General features: G+C 47.7%; 1 protein-coding gene and 2 long non-coding RNA genes across 13 annotated transcripts in view; 2 read left to right on the top strand and 1 right to left on the bottom strand.

Annotated features, from left to right (window-relative positions):
• Positions 1-6795: 6795 nt before the first annotated feature.
• Positions 6796-10867, top strand: LOC103668390. 3 transcript variants are annotated; one of them, XR_005836186.1, is made up of 4 exons: positions 6796-6907; positions 7749-7881; positions 8567-8657; positions 10389-10867. It is a non-coding gene; the product is annotated as an uncharacterized LOC103668390 (long non-coding RNA). The 3 variants fall into 3 exon arrangements; XR_005836187.1 differs by having other exon boundaries at positions 6798-6907; positions 7787-7881; XR_570008.2 differs by lacking the exon at positions 6796-6907 and adding an exon at positions 7265-7445.
• Positions 10868-12061: 1194 nt separating this feature from the next.
• LOC103668392 lies at positions 12062-22834 on the bottom strand. Of its 6 annotated transcripts, XR_570011.2 has the most exons (7): positions 20041-20379; positions 19186-19402; positions 18678-18801; positions 17471-18386; positions 16978-17159; positions 14392-14731; positions 12062-13659 (listed from the first exon to the last, which is right to left on the bottom strand). It is a non-coding gene; the product is annotated as an uncharacterized LOC103668392 (long non-coding RNA). The 6 variants fall into 6 exon arrangements; XR_005836191.1 differs by lacking the exons at positions 12062-13659; positions 14392-14731 and adding an exon at positions 22457-22834 and having other exon boundaries at positions 15307-17159; positions 20041-20220; XR_005836190.1 differs by lacking the exons at positions 12062-13659; positions 14392-14731 and having other exon boundaries at positions 15307-17159; positions 17471-17617; positions 18093-18386.
• ADAR (adenosine deaminase RNA specific) overlaps positions 21938-23727 on the top strand; it is a 23062-nt gene continuing 21272 nt past the window's right edge. For 2 of the 4 annotated variants that reach the window (XM_040635722.1, XM_040635721.1), the window contains exon 1: positions 21940-22082. In XM_040635722.1, the coding sequence (XP_040491656.1) occupies positions 22068-22082 (15 nt within the window). In that variant the 5' untranslated portion in view covers positions 21940-22067. Of the gene's footprint in view, positions 22083-23727 lie in introns of all 4 variants that reach the window. The other 2 variants (XM_040635724.1, XM_040635723.1) reach the window with 2 other exon arrangements.

Below are 23727 nucleotides of genomic sequence, written 5' to 3'. Positions count from 1 at the left end.
GTGCACCTGGGTGGCTCAGCATCAGACTCTTGATTCAGCTCGGGTCATGACCTCAGGGTCAAGAGATCAAATCCCACATCAGGCTCTATGCTAAGCCCGGACCGTGTTTGAGATTCTCTCTCGCCCTCTGCTCCCCACCAACGCTCTCTCTTGCTCTCTCTAAAATAAATAAATAAATCTTTAAAAAAAAGAATTCAGTTATCCAAAAATAAGAATGCAAGAAAGAAAAAAGCCAGAAACAAAATACATAGAACAAACAGAAATCAAAAATTAAAACAGAATCAAAAACTAAATTTATCAAGAATTACAATAAATATATGCGAACCAAAAATTGACAGTTACAAAACAGAGATTGTCAGATAAGATTTTTCAAAAATCCAACTATCAACGTGAGTACATCTAAAGCAAAAGAACTTTAAAAAGGTTGAAAATAACAGGATCAAAATGGTATTCCAAGCAAATCTTCACTAAAATAAAGTTGGTTTGGCCATAGTAAGATGAGACAGTATAAGCCTTGAGATAAAGAGCATTAAAGAAATACAAAGAGATAACTGTTTTAATGACATAAGATTTAATTAACCAAATATTATAACACAATTCTACATATATAGGCACCTAATGAAATATGTTTAAAATATAGAGAGTATAAATTGATAAAAACTACAAGGAGAAATTGACAAATCTACCACTGTAGGAGATTTTTCAACATGTCTTTATCTATGACTGGTGACCCGAGCAGATAGAAATCAACAAATTTCAAAGAACAGTACTACAAAAACTACGTTCTGACCACAATGCAAGTATTTAGAAGTTATTTTAAAATTTCCACAGATTGGGGCACCTGGGTGACTCAGTTCAGTGTCTGCCTTTGGCTCAGGTCATGATCCCAGGGTCTGGGATCAAGCCCTGTGTTGGGCTCCCTGCTCAGGAGGGAGTCTGCTTCTCCCTCTGGCTGCCACTCCCCCTGCTTGTGCTCTCTCTGTCAAATAAATAAATAAATCTTTAAAAATAAAATGAATATTTCTATAGATCTTGAAATTAAAAAACATGCTTTTTAAGTAACTCATGAGTCAAAGAAGAAACCATAATAAAAACTTAAATATATTTTATAACTTAATGGTAATGAAAACAGTATCTATCAAAACCCGTGGGAGGGGTGCCTGGTTAGCTCAGGTGGTAGAGCACACCGCTCTCTATCTCAAGGTCACAGGTTCAAGCCCCATGTTGGGCACAGAGCTTACTTACACAACAACTGTGGGATATGAAAAGTAGTGCTTCAAAGGAAACTTATTGCCTTAAATGCTTTTTATATAAGGGGGGGAAGGCTAAAAATTAATGAACTAAGCACAAAAACTAAGCAGAAGACAAACAGAATAAACCCAAAGAAAGTGGAAGGAAAGAGATGATCATTATAAGGGCAGAAACAGAAATAGAAAATGAAATAGAAAACCAAGATACAGTAGAGAAAATCAACAAAGCCAAACGTTGGTTCCGTGACAAGGCCGACGAAATAATCTCTTAATGATTTATCTAAGAAAAGAGATAGTAGACGGTATAGGTCGATAATTCATCAGTAAGTTTTCACTATAACATGCTGTGGTAGCCGACAAAACCCCAGCTCTCACTTATGCTTTGCCAGCTGCAAATGTCAACTACAGAGCCACTGTCAGACGTCCCTCCACGTGTCGTCTCCATTCTGGGATCCCCAGGTACACGCCATCTTCACGGAAGAGAGAAAGACCAAGAGGGCTACGGCAAACACCCATGGTAGCTTTTAATGTTTCTGCTTGGATATGAGGTCATTTTGACTAGAGCCATTGTCAGCTGGGGGGTATGCATACCCCTCACACAGGAGGCACTTCAAATCACAGGACAATAGGTGGGGATGTCTAGTCCCCTTACAAGACAGGGAGCAAATACTGAGGGAACAGTAGCACAGTCTACTACAAGAAATATTATAAGTGAAAAAGGAGAAATAACTGTAAACACAGGCGAGATTGAGAAGAGAACACTACCAACAACTGCATGCCAATAAATGTTAAATCTTAGATGAAATGGAAAAATCCATAGAAACAAATTACTTAAAGAACTTCAAAGAGAAATAAGTTATCTAAACAGTCCCATAAGTATTAAAGAAATGAAAGCAATATTTTAAAATCTTCCCACAGGGGCTCCTGGCCGGCTTAGTCGGTAAACTGTGCAACTCTTGGTCCTGAGGTCATGAGTTGGAGCCCCATACTGGGCATGGAGTTTACTTAAAAAGTAAAAATAAATAAAAATCTTCCCACAAAGAAAATGCCCATCAGGGGCACCTGGGTGGCACAGCGGTTAAGCGTCTGCCTTTGGCTCAGGGCATGATCCGGCGTTACGTGATCGAGCCCCACATCAGGCTCCTCCACTATGAGTCTGCTTCTTCCTCTCCCACTCCCCCTGCTTGTGTTCCCTCTCTCTCTGGCTGTCTCTATCTCTGTCGAATAAATAAATAAAAATCTTTAAAAAAAAAAGAAAAGAAAATGCCCATCCTAGACAGTTTTATAAGTGAATGCTATTGAAACTTGAAGGGAAAGAGCATTCCAATCTTATTCAAATTCTTCCAGAGGACATATAAATAGAATACTCCTTGTATCATTCCTTGAGCCTTAAAACACAGATGAAAGCGAAATGAGAAAGGAAAATCACAAGCCCATGTTGTTCATTCACACAAATGCAAATATCCTACACAGCATATAAGCTGAGTATGATAGCATATAAAATTGGTCATACTTTATGGTCGAGTAGTTTATCCTAAGAATGCAAGGATAAGGGTGCCTGGGTGGCTCCGTTGGTTAAGTGTCTGCCTTCAGCTCAGGTCGTGATCTCAGAGTCCTGGGATCGAGCCCAGCATCAGGCTATCTGCTCAGTGGGGAGTCTGCTTCTCCCTCTCCCTCTGCCCCTCGCCCTGGTTGCACTTGCTCTCTTGTGCTCTCTGTCAAATAAATAAATAAAACCTTAAAAAAAAAAGAATGCAAGGATAATTTAATACTAGGAAGTCTATAAATGTCATTTATCATATTAATATATTAAAGGGTGAGAAAAATATGATTATCTCAATAGACAAAGGAAAACTTTGATTAAATTCAATATCCACTCAAAATAAAAACTAGGAATAAGAGACCCCTCTTTGACAAAGGGGATTTACAAAAAGCCTATAAAAATACCGTTCTAAATTTATTTACCAAAAAAACCTACAAAATAATTCTAAATCTCCTTTTCAAAAATCAGGATCAAGTAAAGTGCCCAAGTCAAGAATGTCAAGAAGATATTACCATTTCTATTGACATTATACTAGAGGTCCTAGCCAGTGTTATACTTCAAGAAAAATAAAAAGCAAAATGACTGGAACCGATGTTATTTTCATACAATGAGTGTTTATATAGAAAACCCCAAAGAATCAATAAACAAATGATTAGAAAGAATAGACAAATTATTAAAATCAACAACAAATTGTTGTATCCAACAAGGTGGCTGGATACAATATCAATTTACAAAACTCCTATTTATTTCTACTCTAACAAACTATTACAAAGTGTCAATTTAAAGGCTATCACTTAAAATAGCAATAAAAACTACAAAGTATCTAGGAATAAACCCAACACAAAATGTGCAAGAGCTGGACACAGAAAACAGCAAATCTTCACTGGAAAGACACTAATGAAGACCTAATAAAAAGATAGCTATCCCTTGTTTATGAATTGGAAGACTCGGAATCATAAAGATGTGAATTCTATCCAAATTGATCTGTGTATTCACTGCAACGCCAATTAAAATCCCAACAGGTGCTGTGCATGTGTCTGTGCAACTTGAGAAGCTTGTTCTACAATATGTAGAAAAACACAGGACCAAGAACAGCCCAGACAGACGATGAAGAAGAAAAATAAGGAAGATTTTCCCTACTAAATAATCAAGACTTTTTATATAGCCACGGTAATTAAACAGTGTGGTGTGGACACTAAGATAGACAAATTGTCCAGTAGAACAGAATAGGCAGTTCAGAAATACAGCCATACATAAATGGAATGTTAATATATGTCCAAGTTGGCATGACAGTCAGTTGGGAAAAGTGGGCCTAGTAAAAAAACAAAACAAACAAACAAAAAACAAAAAGCAAAAAACTTGGGGGGGTCGTTTGTATGTAAAAAGTAAAACCATACACTAAATTCCAGAGAGCATAAGAATTCAAATGTCAAAAGCAAAACTAAATATTTTTAGAAGAGTAAGTTAATATACATTAGGATGGAAAAAAAACAGAATAAATATTTATAAACTCGAAGTTAAGAACATGTATTTATCAAAATAGGAAGTGAAAAGACCAGCCACATATGAGAGAAGAAACTTGCAACACATACAACTAACAAAGAAGCTGTGTTCAGTACAATCCACTAAAAAAAATGAGCAAAAGACATGAACTGGGTATTATAAAAGAGAGCCAAGGATGGCCTCTGTGTATTGGCCCCTAGTTTCTTTCTTTTTTTTTTTTTTTTAAGATTTTCTTTATTTATTCGACAGAGATCGAGACAGCCAGCGAGAGAGGGAACACAAGCAGGGGGAGTGGGAGAGGAAGAAACAGGCTCATAGCGGAGGAGCCTGATGTGGGGCTCGATCCCATAACACCGGGATCACGCCCTGAGCCGAAGGCAGACGCTTAACCGCTGTGCCACCCAGGCGCCCCCCTAGTTTCTTTTTCTATGCAACAGATTGGGGCCTATAAGCTCAACACCTGCCAGTTAGTACCAGACTCAAATGTGTACACATCCAGTTGTTTTGAACACAGCCCCAACAAGCAGGCTTTTAGCCATTTACAGCCACCTGCCTGTTTTGCATCCTTCAGGAAACTGCGAGGGACACCTGCTAGTCACAGATTAGATAAACCCCGTGGTTATGAAGACCCCAAACTGCTGCTGCCCTTCGGGAGCTTTCTGACCCAGAGACTTCCTGCTGGGCTGCAGAGCAAGGTCATCTATCCCTGGGGATTTCCTCGCCCTCGTCTCCTTCTAGATGCCCCAGAGTCTCTGCGTTGTCTGGTTCTGGGAGGGACTTCCCACGTACCGATCTGTCAAAGCCCGCCCAGAGAAAGTCTGTGTGTGTTACTGCCACCTCGTGGTCACATCTTTGTCCTTCACCCACCCTGAAATCCCTCCAGCCCCAGACTCTGACATTTCACAGTAAAGCAGCATGGCCAACAATGAAAGGCTTAACCTCAGGGACAGTCAAGAAGGCTGGGATGAGATGCCATTTAACTCTCATTTCATTGCCCCTGATCGAGAAGTCTGAAGCATTAGGGAAGATATGGATGCCAGTAGAAGTGTAAACTGACGTAACCACTTTGACTAAAGATGACACCGTCCTAAAAAAGTTAAACACTGACACACCCAGTCCCATCAATTGTACTCCCAGGTGAATACACCCAAGAGAAATGTTCGTACAGAACAAAGGCCATGCTCATAACAGCACTGTTGGAAATAGCAAAAAACGAGAAATTGCATAAATGTTCAGCAGCCGGAGAATGGATGAATAATGAGACACTCACATGATGGACTAATATGTAGCAGTGAAAATGAAAGAAATGCAATGAATCTTAGGTCAATGTCTATGCCCCCAGGATCCGTCTGTTGAAACCCTAGTGCCCAATGAGATAGTATTAGGAAGTGGCAGCATTCATGAGTGGGACTGGCTGCCTAAGAAGGAGCCCCCACGGAGGTCCCTAGGCCTCGCCATACCAGAAGTCTGCCACCAGGAAGAGGAGCATGCCGCCACCTGCTTCCAGCCTTCAGAACTGAGAAACCGGGGCGCACAGGTGGCTCAGTCCGTTGGGCACCAGACTCTTGGTTTCGGCTCAAGTCCTGATCTAAGGATCTTGGGATGAGCCCCACCTGGGACTCTGCACTCCGGCGTGGGGGGGGGGGCGGGGGCGGGAACCTCTGGTTGAAGATTCTCTCCCTCTGCCCCTCCCCCCACTCGTGCCCTGAAATCAATCAATAATAAAAAAAAAACGTGAAAAATAAATTTCTGTTGTTTCCAAATCTGGGGTTTCTCAAGCAGCCTGAACGAACTCCGTAACATGTTTATGAAATAAGTCCAGAATGCTAGACAGAAGTTAAAAAAGCAACAGAAACTAGTATGTTGCTTAATGACTACAAATGTGAAAATATGTTAAAACAATGTAAGAGTTGTGTAAACACAAATCAGGATGCAAATAACTTCGGAGGGGGAGGCAGTAGCAGAGGACGGGGACCACGTAACCCGTCATGAAAGTCATCGGCAGTATTTTAGTTCTTGGGTCGGAGGCTGAGCGGGCCCGTTAAAGGGGATGTTCACCCTATGACTTTTTTTTGCAGACCAGGGAGCCCAGGGCGGGGCTTGAACTCGGGAGCCTGAGATCGATCGAGACCTGAGCTGAGACCGAGACAGGGGCTTAACCGCCTGAGTCCCCTAGGCGCCCCTCATTGTGTGACTTTTAAATACAGTAATGTGAACAAGCCATCCAAGGACCACGTCTTAGCAATGAATCCTGCGTCCTTGAGGCTCTCTAAAACAGCCATGGTACCCTCATACCGCGCAGGCTCGGCCGAGCACATCGGCAACGGCCGGGAGCTCACCTGCGGCCTCCCCAGCCCAGCACCTGCCCCCCAGCGAGCCCCCAACAACAACCGGCAGCAAAGCCCCGGCAGCCACTACGCAGACAAAAGAGGCGGCGGTCACGTGGTACTGCCGCCCACGCCCGGCGCGCCGTGACGTCACCACTGGGCGACCGGGCCATTGATTCCCGGCGGCTGCGGCGGCGCGGCTACGTGGTGGGGGCGGGCGGGGAGGGTCTGCGGCCGTGGCAGCCTCTGGGGTCGGGCCGCGGCCCGGAGGATCACCGCACCCGGTAAGGAGGCTGTTTCCTTCTCCGTACACCCTTCCCGACCCAAGCCGCTGAGGGAGGGGCGGTGGGAGGGCCCAGGGGAGCGCGCCCGGGGGTGTGCGTGCGCGTGCGCCCGGGCGCGTGCTCCCCGTGTGTGCGCGCGTGCGCGCGTGTGTGTGTGTGTATGCCCGGGCGCGCCCGGTGCGCGCGCGGATGCTCTGGCGCGCGTGCCATCGGAGGCCAGCAGCTGGGTACCACCGGCGCTGCTGCCCTCGGCGCGGACAGCGGCTGGACGCGGGGCACCGGGGCTCGTCCGGGTCCGCGCCGCCCTGCGTCTCCCCGCCGGGACCGCCTGCTCCCGCACCGCAGCCCCGGGGCAGCCCGCGCGGCCCCTGCGTGCCTCCCGCGGGGAAGGCGTGGGCGTCCGCCGCGGACAGCCTGCTGCGGGTCGCGGCCACCGCGCGGTGCCTCGGCCTGGCCCTGCTGCAGGAGGCCTAGTTGCGTCACCGCCCTGTCCTCCGCCCTCCGTCTGCTCGGCGTGGTTCTTGGGCCCCGCTAGAGGGTAAGCCTGCCGCAGGTGTTCAGTGTGATGTCAGAGTTTGGGAGACTTGCCTTCAAAAAGGGATACCTGTCATTGGGTCTTCAGTGCAGCGCGGGGGAGCCCCAGCAGGCGCTTGGCCGAGACGCCGGAGGCCGAGCTGCTTTGGTAGCAGACTCGCGCACAGAGGCCTGCGCTGCTGCCGGGGAGGGAGGCCGGGGAGGTCACGGGGAGCGCAGGACGCAGGGGCATCAGCTTGTCGAGCAAACGAGAGTGATGGTGCCAACTTCTTTCTTTACCAAAGAAGGCTCGTTCCCATCGTTTCAGAGCTCCCGAAATATCTTTGTCGTTATTTAAACAAACAGTTGCGTGCTTGCTGTTTGGGAAGCAGAGGAATAAGAGTGGAAATGGGCATGAACTTTGGAGTCAGGTCTGCTGTTGGCCGTCTGTGTTACATTCAGTGAGTTATTTAACTTCTCCTACTCGGTCTTACCGACAAAATGAGGGTTATTATATCTACCTGGCAGGGCTATTGTCAGAATTTGAAGTGTCAAGCTATTATTAGTAAGGGTACAGCACCCAGGCACTTGAACTTGCTCCCTTGCTGAAGGCTTCCCTTGGGTACTGCTGACTGAGAAGGGGGGGAGCTTTTTGCTATTTTGGGTGTTTGCTATTCTGCTAAATGTGATGAAGCAGACTTGGGGGGGTAGTAGAAGAAGGAATCTCAGAACCCATAATCTCTCTACTAAAGACCTCATAAAATTTTAGAACTAGAAAGAAATTAAGGCCTCGCTTAATTATAGCTTCTCTTTATTGAGTACTTGCTATGTGCCTGACACCGTACAGAACACATTACATCCACTAATTTGATACCTCCCGCGACCCAGCGCAGTAAGTAAGCATATCCCCATTTTTCAGATGCAGAACATTAGTCTCGGCCAAAATCCTGACACTAGTTAATGGCAGAACTGGAACCCAGGCTTCTCAGGGTTGTTCTTTCTCAGTGACTAGAGTCCTAGTAGCATGAACCTGGGGTAATGGGGCAAGGGAGGCATAAGCGGAGATCAGAGGGCCAGTATTTGCTGAAAGAATAATATTTCAGATTGTTCAGTGATAAATTATCTTTTATTTTACATTTTACCCAGCATTGTCCAGATGTGAACCGAGATTTGGCCTTTTCACCCAGAGAAAAAGGAAAGGCTCATGGGCACACAGTGCTGGGATCGTGGGCACACAGTAGGTATTTGGTAAATACCTGTGGAAAGAAGAAAAAATCTTGAGGTATTGTTACTTCTGCCAGAATGAGACCCATTTCTTAATACACAAAGGCGTCCTTAAGTTAGCTGTTCTTATACGGTAATGGGGTAATATGAGCATCTTTCTTATTCACGGATTTAAAGATTTGAAGCTGTATTTCAGACCGGATTGATATTATTATCTGTGACCAACTGGTCGGAGTTTTCAGATATGTGAACAAGAGGATCTGAGCTTTGGGCATCTGTAGTGATCTCTCGAGATGCAGTTATTTTGCTTTAACATCTGTTAGAATTGGACCATAACGGGTCCAGCCGCCTGAATTAAGTTTTCTGGAGAACACTGGGTGATTGTTTGGTATAGGGTAAAGAGTTCAAAATACAAGTTTGTGGCAACATTAAATATTTGGGAAAGACCTGTGACTGATGTGCATTAATGTGGGAATAGTAAACTGGTTTTAAACAGATGATATTCTTGGTGTCCTTGATCAGCTGTTCTGTGTTAGTTCTTTGAAGATGACTTCGGGCCATAGAATGGATTATATAAACTCACAGGTTTATATTACTCGTCCACGTAGACTGTAACTTACACACACACCCAAGGACCTGTCGTTGCTCCTTCTATACCTTCCAGATGCCTCAAAGCCACCTAGTTCACTGTCTGTATCAGACTTAATGGGAGAAACTCTCACAATCTGTCCTCCCTTCCCCCGTACCCCATCACCACTATGTACACAGTGAAGTTCTTTCCCCCCAAAAAGGGCATATGAATGCAGTTGCGAATGGCAGAAACCCACCGTAAACTAACCGAAGCAAAAAAGAGCCCCCCCAGCCCCCTGTGATGATTTAAGTAGGAAGTCCAAAGATGAGTTTCAGGTATGGCTGGATCATAAGGCTGAAAGAATGTCATGAAAATTCTCTTGGCCCTGCCTTTCTCTGCTCCTTTTTGTTTACTGGCCTCATTTTCTCCTGCTGCTTTCTCTAGACGTGCTGAAAAAGCTGAGCACTGGCAGCCCCAAGCCAGTGACTTTACAGTTCTTATCTGCATTATAAACTAATTGTAGTGGCCAAGGAGACAGGGACGCCATGGGTGGTCAGGTCTGTGTCACAGGCCTACTCCTGGGAGGAAGGAGTAAATTGCTCCTCCATAACCACATGGAATGACTACTGTATGCATGTGTGTTCGCACACGCACCCGTATCCCACTCTTTGAGGCCCTTCCAGAGCCTTCCGACTGGAACGAGCCCCCTTGATTTTGTGTGTCCGTCGAGTTGTGGCTGTGTTTGTGCTGTGTTGTGGCACTGACCCTGAGCCTCCTGACCCTTCCACACCTGTGCAGCGGCTGCATCCGATTGCCTGCCTTCTGGACTCAGATCATGCTTCTCCTCCCAGAAGCCATCCTTGACTTCCGTCAGTGAGTCAGGCCCCCTTCTCTCCTGTTCATGGGTAAACCCCTGAACACAGCCCTGTTATAGATTTGGTTACTCCCATCCTGCGTCGGCATTAGTTCTCTTCCCAGCACTTACAACCAGCTTCTGTATATTGGTTTGTTTATTGCCTATCTCTCCTCGTTAGAACATCAACTTCGTGAAAATAACGAGGAAAGGATTTTTGTTTCATTTACTGCTGTGTCTCTAGGACCGAGGATAGCGCCTGCACGTACTGTGTGCTCAATAAATGTTTATTAAATGAATGAATGAAAATCTGCCCACAGGGAGAAATGCTGACATCGTGTTGATGAGGACTCCAGTCTGCACAGTATATACAGTAAATGTCTGTAACCTCCAGGACTGCGGGCCCACCCTGGAAAGGCAGAACCTCTCCCCAGGTCCTGCAGAGGCCAAGGGTCAGGCCCCAAGGAGAAGCCACATGGAAATTCCACCCTGTGAAATGTTTCCCTCCACACTCAACCCTTTCTGAACGATGATAGGTTGTATGTGAAGGCTTTTCCGTAATCTGGGTCCTTCGCCTCAGGGTGTTTAGTTTTGAAACATTTATCTGAGCACTTACAATGTGCCAGGCACTGTTCTAAGCCTTTTATAAATAACTCATTCTTCGACTGGAGTTTTGGGAACAAGGGTTGTGAACTTTAAAACTTTTTTTTTTTCTTTTTAAATACCAAACACTCAAGAAAGGCCGGAATATCTCAACTAGAGGGCCGGCTGGATGGCTCGGTCAGAGGAGCAGATAACTCTTGATCTCAGAGAGGCGTGGCGGGGGGAGGAGGAGTCCTAGCCCCACATTGGGTGTGGAGATGACTTAAAAATCTTAGGGGGGAAAAAAAAACCCAATTAGAAAATTCTGCCAGCAGTGAGACCCTCTGTGCAGCTCATCTCCCCCTCCAGAGGCGGCGCTACCGCCTGTGTTCTGTGCCTCCTTCCTGGGGAGGGTTTTAGCTGTAGCCACTGAAGAGGTGAAATTACACGTACATATCTGTGTGTGTGCACAGTATCACTGCGTAGACCTCCCCGTACGTCCGCTCTGCATGCCCATCCACACCCCTTTCCTGTCCCGTGGCCAGGGTGCTTCTGCTGCACCCACCACTGCTCCCTGGGACACGAACCCACCAGAACAGGATTGCTCAGGTGTTGGTCTTTCAGCCTCTCCCAGGGAAGGCCCGCAGACCACATCCATCTTCCCAGGTGACTGGGCTTTCCCTTCTGAGAACCCTGTCCAGGCCACGCCCACTCCCTTTGGTTTCTTCTTTTCACACACACCAGTAGTTGTGGTAGCAGTGGAGACTTGGGGGGCTGGTGTTTAAGACCACACTCACCTCCACCTGCCGAGGACCAGGTGTAGTCCCGACGCGCTTCCAGAGAAGTGAGTCCCCATGTCCACTGCCAACGCCCAGCGCTCTGTGCACCCAGCGCTCTGTGCGCCTGTCGCAGCCTGCCCACCCCAGGACTGGGTATTTTAACTAAAAAAGGAAAATATTCACTACGTTGTCTGGCTTTAATTTGCATCTTTTGTTATGATTAAGTTTGAATTCTTTTTGCATATGCTTACCATTTTTATTTCTATTTTTTAAATTCTCAGTTAATATTTGTCTATTCACTTAATTGCATTTAAGTTACTTTTTTTATAAATTACACAAATTCCCTAAAAAACCTGAGTATGTGCTCATGATAAAAACAAACAGAAAACTTATTTGCTGTGACTATTTTTCTAATTTGTTGTTTGCCATCTACTTTTGGCTTTTTCATTAAACATACAAAACCTATTTTTCATTATTCTGTAGACAAATTTTGTACTTTTTGATTTCTTCCTTTGCTTGTAAGCTTTAAAATGTTTTTTCTTCATTCTGTATTCTAGTATTATGTTTTGCTTTTTTATTACCTTAAGCTAATATTCACTTTTATTTCCAATTTTAACAAAATATTTGATGAAAGTATTGTGTAATGTTTTAAATAAAATCAGTTTGAATTAGATGAAGGTCGGTCTATGTTTTATTTTATATTACATGAGTGTATATATCATCTATTTTTCCTTTTTAAAGGCATTTACTAGACGGTCAAAGCCTAGGAGTCTGTGAACCTGAGGTTGGAATGTGTGTACGCTCTCTTAATTTTGTGTCCTTAGCATGTCCATGAACCGCTGCGTGGGTGGCGTTATCGGTGGCTGCTGAGCTACCATAAGACGCTCTTGTCCCACTGGCAGCTTTTTGGTGTGTAGCCAAGAGGATGAGTTTAGCCCCTTCCAATTCCCTCATCCCACTGTTTCCTGAAGACTCTTTTTTATTATGATACAATTATATATAATAGCAAATATTTCAACGAATATTGACAAATATGACAAATATATACCATTTAATCACCATCCAGATCAGGAAAATAAAACATTTCCATCACCCCAGAAAGTTCCCTCCTGCCCCTTCCTCGTCATCCCTGTCCCCAGAGGCCACCACTGCTCTGAGGTCTGTCACCCCCATAGACTAGTCCTGCTGCTCCAAAATCTCACATAAACAGGACTCTGCAACGTGCACTTGCGTGTGCGGCTTCTCCAAGTTGGGCTCAGGCGTTGCCCTCTGTGTGGATATACAGCAGTCTACGCACTCACCACGTGACAGACGTTCGGTTTGTTTACAGTTTAGGGCTTTTAAGAATAAGCTCTGTGAATATTTTTCTTCTTTTTTATTGAGGGTACAAAGCACATAACGTGAAATTTACTGTCTTCCGTTTTCAAGCGTACAGTGCAGTAGCGTTACCTACCTTCTCATCGTGAAACATCCAGAACTACTTCTCTTGCAAATCTGGAACTCTGTACCCGTCAGGCACCCAAGACACCCGTCTTAGCCCGGCTCTGGGAACATTCTCCGTCAGTCTCTGTGTGGCCGTTTCTGTGTATTCTCCGCGGTGAGGACCTGGGAGCGCCCTTGCTGTAGGAGCCGAGTCGCGTGCTTAGCCTTGGAAGGAGCTGCCGGGCAGCTTCCGAAGTGGCGGCTGCATTTCGTGTCGCCACCGCGGTGTCAGAGAGTCCGCTGGCTCCATGTCCTGACTCAGTTTACATATTGCGAGTTTATTTTAGCTATACCGTTAGCTGGGAAGTGACGTGGTGTCGTATAGTGTTGCCACATAATATTTTAATCATTTATTTACACGGCTGCTTCCATGACTAGACTCTGAGCTTCTTAAGGGCAAGCTTCACGCCATTTGTATTTATCTTCTTATTCTTACTGACCCCCTCCATTTTTGGGGTGATAGATGCTTTGTAATAGAAAACTTGAAAATTGTAGGAAACTGTGAAATGAGTAAGATCCCCGGTAACCCTGTACACCCACACGTGTTGGTGTGTCTCACACGGTGCCGTGTCGCCTGCACCGCAAGCTCGTTGGCTCTAGCCTTGGTTGATTCAGCCGCTCGGCAGTGTCCCAGCCAGGCTTCCAGTCTGCCACCTCAGCGCATCGCCTGTCCACCGCAAGGGACCTTCATTACAGGAAACCAGGACAGCTTGTTGTGTGTTCTTGGCCAGAACTGTCACTTGTATCACTGGCAAGAAAAACGGAGTGGCCAAGAGGAGGTTATTAGAGGAATTGCAATCCCCCCTCTGGGTCTGGGGAGGGAGTCTGGCCTCAGGAAAGTGGACAGAACCAGGACTGTCTCAGAAAGAAAGGCTTAGTTGTAGGGCAGGTGGTGAGCAATACTTCCCACTCAGGCATGTTGTTTCCCAAAGCTGAAATTGTTCTCTATCTGCAGTTTCGTGTTCTGTTCACTTATTATGATTTAAACATTTTCCATGGCATTAACTCTGTCAATACCACTTTTATGTGTTGTGTAATGCATGACTGTTCCAGAATCTACAGGACCATGTCTCCAGTTGTAGACATTCGAGCTGTTTCCAGGTTTTTCCCTGTTGTGAACAGTGCCATAGCAAACATAACTTCTCATACGAGATTTCAGATTCTCTTCCTCAAGGTAGATTTTTATGATTTTATTATTATGGTTATTAGTAACAACTAGTAATAGGATTACATATTTTTTAAGTAGGCTCCATGCCCAGCGTGGAGCCAACACAGGGCTCAAACTCATGACCCTGAGATCAAAACCTGAGCTGAGACCAAGACTCGGACCCTCCACTGACTGAGCCACCCAGGTGCCCCTACGATTATATTATTAATGATCATCGTTGTCAACTATTAACTGAGGTTATGGACATTTAAGACATTTGATGCACAACGTCAGGTCACCTTATAAAACAGTGGAGCCTGTCATTGGTCTTACCGCCAGTGTAGTGAAGTGCCTGTTCTCCTCCTCTCCTCACTGTCTCCTTCCCCCGCCTCGGCTTTGCTCCCATCGTTGGTATATACTTGCTGCACGGATCGTTGTTGACTTGCTTCTATCGCCAGAGCCCGGAGCTGGGTCACAGGGCTGTAAGACTCGCAGTGCTCGGGAGATGCAGACACTACGAGTAGTCGAATGGTCAGCTAGTGACAACGACCGTGAGGAAGGCTTGCCTAGGTTACGGCTAGTGTAGTTTATGTGGCTTCTGCCCTCGCGTAGGGACAGGACTTGAGAAAACAGGGTTGACTTGGCTTTTCAAAGCTGCAAGGATGCTCTGTGGCTGTGGGACAAACAGAATGGAAGGTGACTTTTGTGAAGTCTGATTAGAGGAGGCTTGGCCAGGAAGTGGGGGCATAACTTCCGACCTCGTTAGGACCTTGGACCTTTATCCAAAGACGAGTGGGTAGCCATAAAGGGTTTAAAGAAGGGAGATGGCAGTGACCTAATCATATCTGAGAACATTTTGGATAGGGCCAGGGTGGATTCCTAGAATCCAAGATTAGATTGTGAAGGTACGCATGGAGTCCCCAACTAGCACTGAGTAATCTCATCTTTTATTACCAATTTTATGAATGAAGACATAGATCATACTACATTTTCATGTCGTTAGTTATTAGTACGATTGAGTATTTTCCCAGGTGTTTGACAGGCATTTGTACTTGTGAGTGTGTGAGATTCTTTTTATTGAATGTAGTTTTCATGGGGACAGCTACGTGTCGTGGCCAAGAGCACCTGGTCTGGAGCCAGAACGCCTGAGTCTGAAGCCGGGCTCTGGCACCTGCTGGCTGTTACCTTGAACGACCTCTGTAGCTTTGGTCGGCCTCAGTTTCCTCTTCTGCAACATGGGGACAGCAGTAGTGTCTCTCGTAGGTGATTGTGGGGATTCCAGGCTAGAGCGCAGCGCCGGCCCGCGTGAGCCCCGCGTCTGTACGCGCTCCCTTGTTTACGTCGCCGACGTACACGTATACTCAGGAGCTCTGTCTTGCATGTGTGTTGTAACAGTGGTTCCCTCCCTGTTTTCATTTTTTTTACTAACATATTTTTAAACTTATTTTCAAACAGTGTCATATTTTTTGAAGTACAAAACTTATCTGCAGCAAACAGATGTCCTTCTCCTTTCTGATATCTTCCATTGCTGTGAAATAAGTCATATATACTGACTTTGTTTTTTAGTGTTTTTATTTAAAATACAGATAATCCTTTAATCCATTTGTAATTTATGCTAGCTTATTAATGTAAGGCAAGACTGTAAATAGATTTTTTCCCCCAGAAAAGCCAACGAATTGGCTGAGCTCCATGTTTTGACAACCCTTCTTCCACTCACTGCTGCTTTTGGCTTCCTGTCGAGCACCGGACCCGTACACACACTGAGGTCTATTTAGGGCATGTGGCTCTGCTCTGTCAGTCTGTAGCTCCATTCTTGTGTGATACCAGCACTGCCATGAATTCCGTAGATATCCACTCCTCACCGCTCTAACCTCATTAGAATTTGCAATGAACTGTTATTCAGTTTGACTCTCGCTGGCACCCAAAAACTGTTCCACCGTCACGTTCAGGGTTGGTGTATCCTTCTGTTTAAGACATATATTCTTCAGCAGGGTTTTATACTTTTCCACTTGTAGGCTGTTCACATTCCTTGAGATTATTTCTAGATGTTTCTCCCTCCTTTTTAAAATTTATTTGCTGTTAAGAATATAGTATTTTTACGCTACATATAAGGAGGAAGTTGTGTTTTGTATATTTTTCTTATATCCGGCCATGTTCCTTGACTGCCAGGTTTCTAAGAGTTTTTCATTCTGCGATCAATTAGAGTTTTGGTATTATCTGCACATAATGTTTTTTCTTTACTTTTAAGTTTATCTCCAATTTCTGTTTTCCATTACATGCTAGAATTTCCAAAAAATGTTTAATACCATATTTCTTTCACTCTAAGACTGATTAGCATAGAGCACGCTAATGATTCAGGATAGCTTTCGAGGACTACCATATGAAGTGTACCACACATTGTAATTCACATGACAGTATCAGAAATGTTAGGGTGCGTCTCGGAATTGAAGAAATAAGGTAATAGTAGTAATGGTGGCCCTCCTTATTTTCTCCTTTTACTGGGAATGCCTGACCCATTTTAAATATGGTATTAGCTGTTGCTTTGTTGTTATATATTTTCGAATGAAACAAGAGAGTCTAATTCTGCCGGACAGTAGTGAGAAAGGTGTACTGTCTGGTCTAACCAACAGGTGGAGACGGGGCTGTGCGTGCGTCCTCTCTGACGCACAGATCCCTGGCTGCAGAGCGTGGTCTCTGCTCGTTTGTACTTGGAGCTCCCTGGTTGGCCCTGACCATCAAGGATGGTGTCTTCGCTTCCCAGAGCTGCAAATTTGGTGGCTCGAAACAACAGAGTTCTGGAGGCCAGAGATCTGCAAGCCGTGTCCCCAGGCTGAAGTCACGGTGTGAGAGGGTGGGCTCCCCACAGGGGCTGTCGGGGAGAAGCCCTTCCCGTTCCCGGGGGCTGCCCGCATTGCTTACCTTGTGGCGGCGTCACTCCCGTCTCCAAGGTCGGCCTCTTCAGACCTCTCTGCACTCGCCTTCTCCTCAGTGTGGTTGGGGACGTTTGGGAAACTGTCAGTACTGAAGGAAAAGCTTCTAAAGACGTGTGTTAGGAATAGCAAAGCCTTTTTCATTCCCTTTGGCAATAACACTGTAGACACCTGGAAATGACACTAGTTCAGCATCCAGAAAGTCCACTGAGATTTCTACAGGAGCCCCTCAACCCCCACCCCTCTGCTGTCCCCAGTCTCCTCTTTGGTCCCCAGGTCTACAGCAACAGGGACAAGGACAGAGTACATTTCTTCTAAGACTGTTATGAAGACAGAATTAAAAACTGCACAAAGAAAAAAAATGCTTAAAGAAAAAAGTCAAGTCAGCGTATCGTTTATTTAGTAAATTGGTCATTCAAGGAATTGGCCGTTTGGCAAACGGCTGTCCAGCGATTGGCTGTTGGTGACATCAGCCTGCTTACCCAGGAAACAGTGCAGAGCTGCGGGGTAGAGGCAAGTCTGCCGTGCACAGGGCTGTACCCGTCCCTCTGCCTCCTGCAGACCATGGAGATGGGGACATTCGTCCTGCAGGAAGCTGGGACTAAGCCCATCCACTCGCAGGCTGGGTCCTAGGGAAGACGAAAAGGCCAGGAGTGCATGGGAGGTCCCCCCCTTTGGACCCTGACTCACGGAGCCCAAATGTGGGCCAGGAGCCAAACTAGAAGTCAGTCATATGCCATGTGCCCGGCCAGTCCGGCGTAGGGGAGGCAGACTGAGGGTGTCAGGGCTTGATGCATAAAGTCACAAGAAGGTCATCTTGGGGGGTTTTATAAGACGAAGTATGTGTCGACAGTTAACTTCCATGTGAAAATTTAGCACAGGCCTGCTAGCCATTATTCTTACACGGTTTTGACATTATTACTAATCCTGTACCTTTCACGTTGGATGACACTTGATGTCTCAACGCCTGGCGCCTGTAGATAGTTGGTAAATACCACTTTTCTTTCATTTGTGGATAATTCTGCTTGGGCACAGGCAGGTGCTGCTAGTGGAGGCGCTATTAGCGACCCCTGGGGCTTCTGCGGTACTTGAGGCATCGCTTACCTTACTGTAACTTCAAGAGCCAGTCTAGTCATGAACGCCAGCCGTCAGCATAAATACAAGTGCAGAGCACTGCTCACCACTGGGCAAGTCACCGGTCTGTGCGCAGAAAGCCTTACGGGTTATCAGAGCAAGCGGGGCTCCTGTGGGAAGACCCCGAGAAGGTTGCGATTCCGTTGCTATGGCAGTAGCTGTTTCCGTGAAATCAAAAACCCAGAACCGAAGAGAAACGACAACCAAAAAGGCAGGCAGCACATGCATGCTTCGCAGCTCTGTGAATTGCTTAGTATGGATTTCCTAGGAGTTAGGACAAGAACAGGAGTTTATTGGGACAGCTGGGGGGCTCAGTTGGCTAAGGGCCCCCTGCTCAGCAGGGAGCCTGCTTCTCCCTCTCTCTCTACCCTTCCCCCTGCTTGTGCTCTGTCTCTGTCAAGTAAATAAATAAAATCTTGAAAAAACAAACAAAACAAAACAGGAGTTTATTTATGTGCGTGTCCTGTTCTGAAATGATGCCCTAGTAGTTAAAAGTAACTTAGTAATTTATTACTTTTTTAATAACATGTCGCAAGTTAAGTAGCAAACACTCACAGGCAGGGCCTTTCTGTTGCCGCGTGGCTCTCTGAGCAAATACTGAAGGAGTGGCGGACGTCTGCTTTCCCGAAGGGACACAGATGGTTCACTTGAATGTAGCCCGTATGTGCATCAGGCCCGGCTATAGGAAATGAGGGAGTAAAAGGACTGCTGTAAATATGCATCCCTGCACACAGTCAGTTTATACATAACAAGTCAAATTAATCATTTCAAAGCCAGACTAACATTTATAGTTAAAAAGCAAAGACAACAGAGATTGGAGACTAAAACCACCCCGGGAGCCCAGATGATATCGCATCCTTCCCCACCATTGGGGGGTGCAGGCCCCTGGAGGCACACAGGGAGCCAGAGCTTGGCCGTGTTACGTGGAAGGCAAGCTTTNAGAGTGGGGGGGGGGGGGGGGGGCTGTTTCACGCATGCCTTATTTTAGATGGTAACTCTCATTTAGGCATTTAGGCGGTTGCTAGAAAGGAGCCCTAGGTGGTACGGAAACAGGAGGACTTACATTTGGGGTTACCTCACAAGCAGACACTCAGGGGCCCCCAGAGGGGAGCACCTGTGTGTTCTTGGTGCCTTTATGCCCAGAGGAAGCATGGGAAAGGTAGGCAGCGGTGAATGAACAGCAGGGGACTGAGGTCAGTTTGCATTTTCTGAAATTTTCTTCAATTGACATGTTACTTTTGGTTCATTTTTTAAAAGTGCTCCATCCAGCTTGTCGAGCCCTACAGTAGAACAGCACAGAGATTGACATCAGCACCCCACAGGCGTGTGGGAGCCGAAGCAGTCACGGAGGGGGGTGGTGGCCCCTGAGGGGGACTGAGGACGGCAGCTGCTGCTGTTACGCGGCACGCGCCGACCTCTCGGGAGCTCGTGTCCCCTTCCGCTTCCGCACCGCGTCCTGTGTCAGCCTGAACGGGACCGGGGTGGCAGTGGCGCAGCTTCCCCTGCTCAGCTGTTGTGACTGAGGCTTTTCCAGAGCAGTCTCGTACAGGGTCAAAGGCTGTGGGGTTGTTTAGCTGGAAGGCAGGAACACCGAGGTAAGACCGGACACATGTCACTTACCTGGAAAGGGAGACAGGCTGGAAGGACAGTGGGGAGGTTTGTGGTTGTTCTGAACGTTTTCAGGTTGTGAAGTGTAGCACCTCCGTGCAGAAATGTGCACAAAGCGCAAGCGTGTCCCTTCGCGAACCGTGGGAAAGCAGCCAGTCGCTCTTGTCGCCACCCACGTCAAGCTCTAGAGCGGTGCCCGCACCGGAATATCCCGTCCCCGTCAGAACACCCTCCTTCCTCCCAGAGGGGAGCCCGTCCTGGCTTTCATGCAGCGCCTGCTGCAGCCCGGCCTGGTTTGGGACTCACGCACCTGGAACCAGACAGGATGATGTGTGTGACTTCGTCCGTCGCTGTCCTGTTGCGATCATTCCCCAGCTCGGTGCACGTGGTTACAGTTCTTTCACATCTGCCCAATATCCCATCATTGGCATGGGCCACCCTTCATCCATGTTACTTTTCTTGGGCGCTCGGGATGCTTCCAGGCTGGGAGCTGTCACGAGTGAGGTAACGGTGAGCCCCTTGTACGTGTACCCAGGTCTGGAAGTGGAATTGCTGGATTGTAGGGTGTGTATGTTCACGCCTTCCTGCGTCATGGTAAACAGGTTTCCTGTGGCGATCTGGAGCTGCTCTGCACACGCGCCCCCTGGTCTGGTCTGACGGTTCAGGTGCCTGTCCGGGGGATGGGCAGTAACTCTGGTGGCCTCCCTGAGCATTGCCCCCAGTGGTGAGATTGAGTATTGAGGACTGTTTTGTAGGTTTGTGGATCTTCTCAGTTTCTTCTTAGGACGTTCCTGTTCTTTCTGCCCAGGGGTCTGTTAGTCAGCTAACCAGCCCTCTGAAGGTCACTGTGTGGGGGACGTGAGGATGTGTAACACCTGTTCTCTGTCGGGAGAAGACTGTCAAGGCAGATCCATAACCCAGTAATTCCCAGCATGGTGATCACTGTCAGGGCCACTCTTCCCCACCAGGCTGTTCGCAGAGGGTGCATAGCCTCAGGGCCTCACTGCTTCCCTGGCACACGCTAGGTGCTTCAGGAGTTCTGTGCAATGACGAGGCATTCTCGGAGGATGGTGAGAGTGCTCTGGTAGGGTGAGTGCTCAGTCACGGAGAAGCACAGAATAAGGAACTACAGACCCCCTACTCCCCAGCCCAGAGTGGGGTGAGGCCTCCCTGGGAGGCAATAGCTTCATCCAGCAGATCTTGAAAGACTGTTGCTTCAGAAGGAGTGGAAGAAGCACATTCTAGGCCAAGGACTAAGTGTGTGAGGCACAGACCGGAGAGAGAGCTCACTGCACTGGGAATGTGAAACTGGGGTGATGGACACTGGGAAGGTGGATGCTCGGAGGGGATGGTGGAGAAAGGGCGCCAGCGGGATCTCGTTGCGGGAGGGCCTGCCTTGTGAGTCTCACTGGCAACGGGGATGAAGTGCAGATGAAACACAAGATGAAGTTCTCCCTGGGGAGGGATGGGGACTGCCTGTCACCAGGACTGATCTCTTGGACAAAACAGAGCAAATGTATAAACCGTTGCATTTCCCCTCTGGATTGCAAGTTATCTCTTGGGAAGTCAAGGTGTCATTCGAGTGAGCCCAGGCGGTGAGGCACAGTGAGGCCTGGATTTATCAGCCTCAGTTTCCACATCTGTCATTTGGGAATCATGCCTCCCTGGCAGAGCTATGACCATGAAGGAGGTCATGCCTGGGAAGTACCTCACCCTTGCCTGGAGGAGGAAGGTGTGGACCCTAAGTCGTGCCCATGCTGTTGTCGGTTTATAACATGCTGGGAATGTGAATAAATGGTCCACGGTGGGGACCAGTCGTTCGCAGAGACCTGCCCCGACCCGGCCGGCCGGCAGCCGCGGCCACAAGAGTGCTCCACCGAGGCCGAGGCCAGCGCCTCCGGTGGAACCACCGAGCTGGGCGCAGCCAGGCCCGCTTTCCTTCTGCTCTGGCCCCTGCGCTCCTGAGCGGGCCGTGCGCGTATCTAGGGCTGCTTTCCTGAAGGAAGGGCGTCTTGCCCCGAGGTCCCGCAAGGAAAGGGTTAGGTTCGCATCTGGCGGAAGCAGCGGCGCCTGCTGGCTCGGCCCTAACCCCTCCCCCTCCCCGCGGAACTTTCCGAAGGGGAAGTCCTTCGGAAGAAACGAAAGTGAAATTGAACCAGGGCCATTTCGCCACCGGCCGCGCGCCCCGGCTGCGTACTGCGCTGCAGACCTGGGGGCACCTGGCGGCTGCGCAGCGAGGGGGCGGGCGCCGGCGGGCCCACCTGGGGAGGGTCGCGCCTGGGTAGGGGAAGGGGAGCGGTTCGCCAGCACCGCCCCGGGACATGCGCCGCGGACGCCATGGACCCCAGGCAGGTGAGTCGCTGGGCCGGCGCCGCCCTGACCCCCCGCGTGCGCTCGCGGTCCGGTCGGGGGCCAGGGGCGCGCGCGTGTGTGCGCACGTGTGCGTGTGTCTGTGTGCGCGTGTGTGTGCGTGTGCGTGTGTCTGTGTGCGCGTGTGTGCGCGCGCGCGCCGTGTTCTAGGAATCTGCATCCGGCCTCTTGATGCCGCGGAGCTGAGCAGTGCGGGGAAGGGGCGCCGGAGCGGAGGGGCCCCGGGCTAGGCGGCCCTTCCCTTTCTGCGAGGGCCCAGCATTAGCGCCTCCTGGGAAGCACGCGTCCCTTTTCCCGTCCCCTCTCTAAACCCTTTCCACTTAAGACTTCTGGGGAATGAGAAGCAATCCTCCTACCTGCAGGAGAAAGTTGGTAGTGTCGCAGCCATATTCACTACTGCTAGGGACTGGCAAAGCCCAAATGCCCTTCAACAGATGGTCGGTTAGCAACCTGGGGTATCTCCGGCAGTGGTAGGTGGCTAGGCCGAAAACGCGGAGGGAGCGCCTGACCCGCATGTGGACCCTCGCGGTCACTACGCTGGGCCAAAAAGATGACGTGCTTTTGGGCCCCTTTACTTGACGCTATGCGAAGAACAAAGCTACGGGGACGGGAAGCAGCCTGGGTGTGGGGGAAGGAGCTGATCGCAGGAGAACTTTTGGAGGAGATGGAAGCTGTATCTTGATTGTGGTAGTAGTTACAGGGTTGTGTGGGCTTTGACTCCAGTCAAAACTCAGAGTATACACTGAAAAGGGTAAACTTTATGGATGTAAATTATACTTCCATTTTTACAAGTTGTGTATTTTTTTTTTATTCCCCTCTTCCAAAAGATTAGGGACACCTGACCTAACTTCACACATACCAATATGCGCTGCTGTGGAGCCCATGTGGCACAGGTGGGGGCCCAGCTCTGGATCCAAAACGTAGGAGATGAGATGAAAGTGAAATGGATGGGGTGTGGCTGTGAAGGGCTTGGGATGTTGTGGGACTTAGGAAGGATGGCCACAGGCTGGTTCCCACAGGCTCTCTCTCCCATTTCGTGGCTCTCCACATGGCTGTTCTCAGGCCATGCTTTGGCTTAGCTTTTAGAAGACTTAAGGGGGTATAAAGACAAAATTAATAATTTCCCTGTAAATTTCCTTAAAATAACTGTTGTGAACAAATACACATATACTTTTCTTCTTTCCTGTCTGTGTGTTCACTCTCGTGTGCACACACATGCAGGTAATGCCGAGGCTTTTCCTTCTGTTTCCAGAATGGGCTTAGAGCCTACCTGTTCCTCAGCTTGCTCTTTTGTTGTTATTTAATTCAACATTGTATCATTCCTAGATTTCCTCCAGGTAGATAGGTATAGATCGTAACACATGGTTTAAAAAAGAACAAAACAGTACTGTTCCATAGCATGAATGTGTCATAATTTATGTGGCTTCTCTTCTATAGACAGACATTCAGATATTTTGCAGGTTTTAGCCAAGCAACAGCAGTTTAAATCTAGCATTTAGCTAGAAGCTGACTTTAACCACTTTGCAAAATAATTGTTTTACCAGGGTCACTCCAACAGCTAATGGGAAAATCCCTGAAGTCCCCATAAGTCAGCTGTGAGGTAGGCACTCACTTTCTGTGCCCACAT

The sequence above is a fragment of the Ursus maritimus genome, unplaced genomic scaffold, assembly GCF_017311325.1.
Source record: "Ursus maritimus isolate PB19 unplaced genomic scaffold, ASM1731132v1 scaffold_2, whole genome shotgun sequence".
Lineage (NCBI taxonomy): Eukaryota > Metazoa > Chordata > Mammalia > Carnivora > Ursidae > Ursus > Ursus maritimus.
This window is presented reverse-complemented; position numbering and strand designations above follow the sequence as displayed.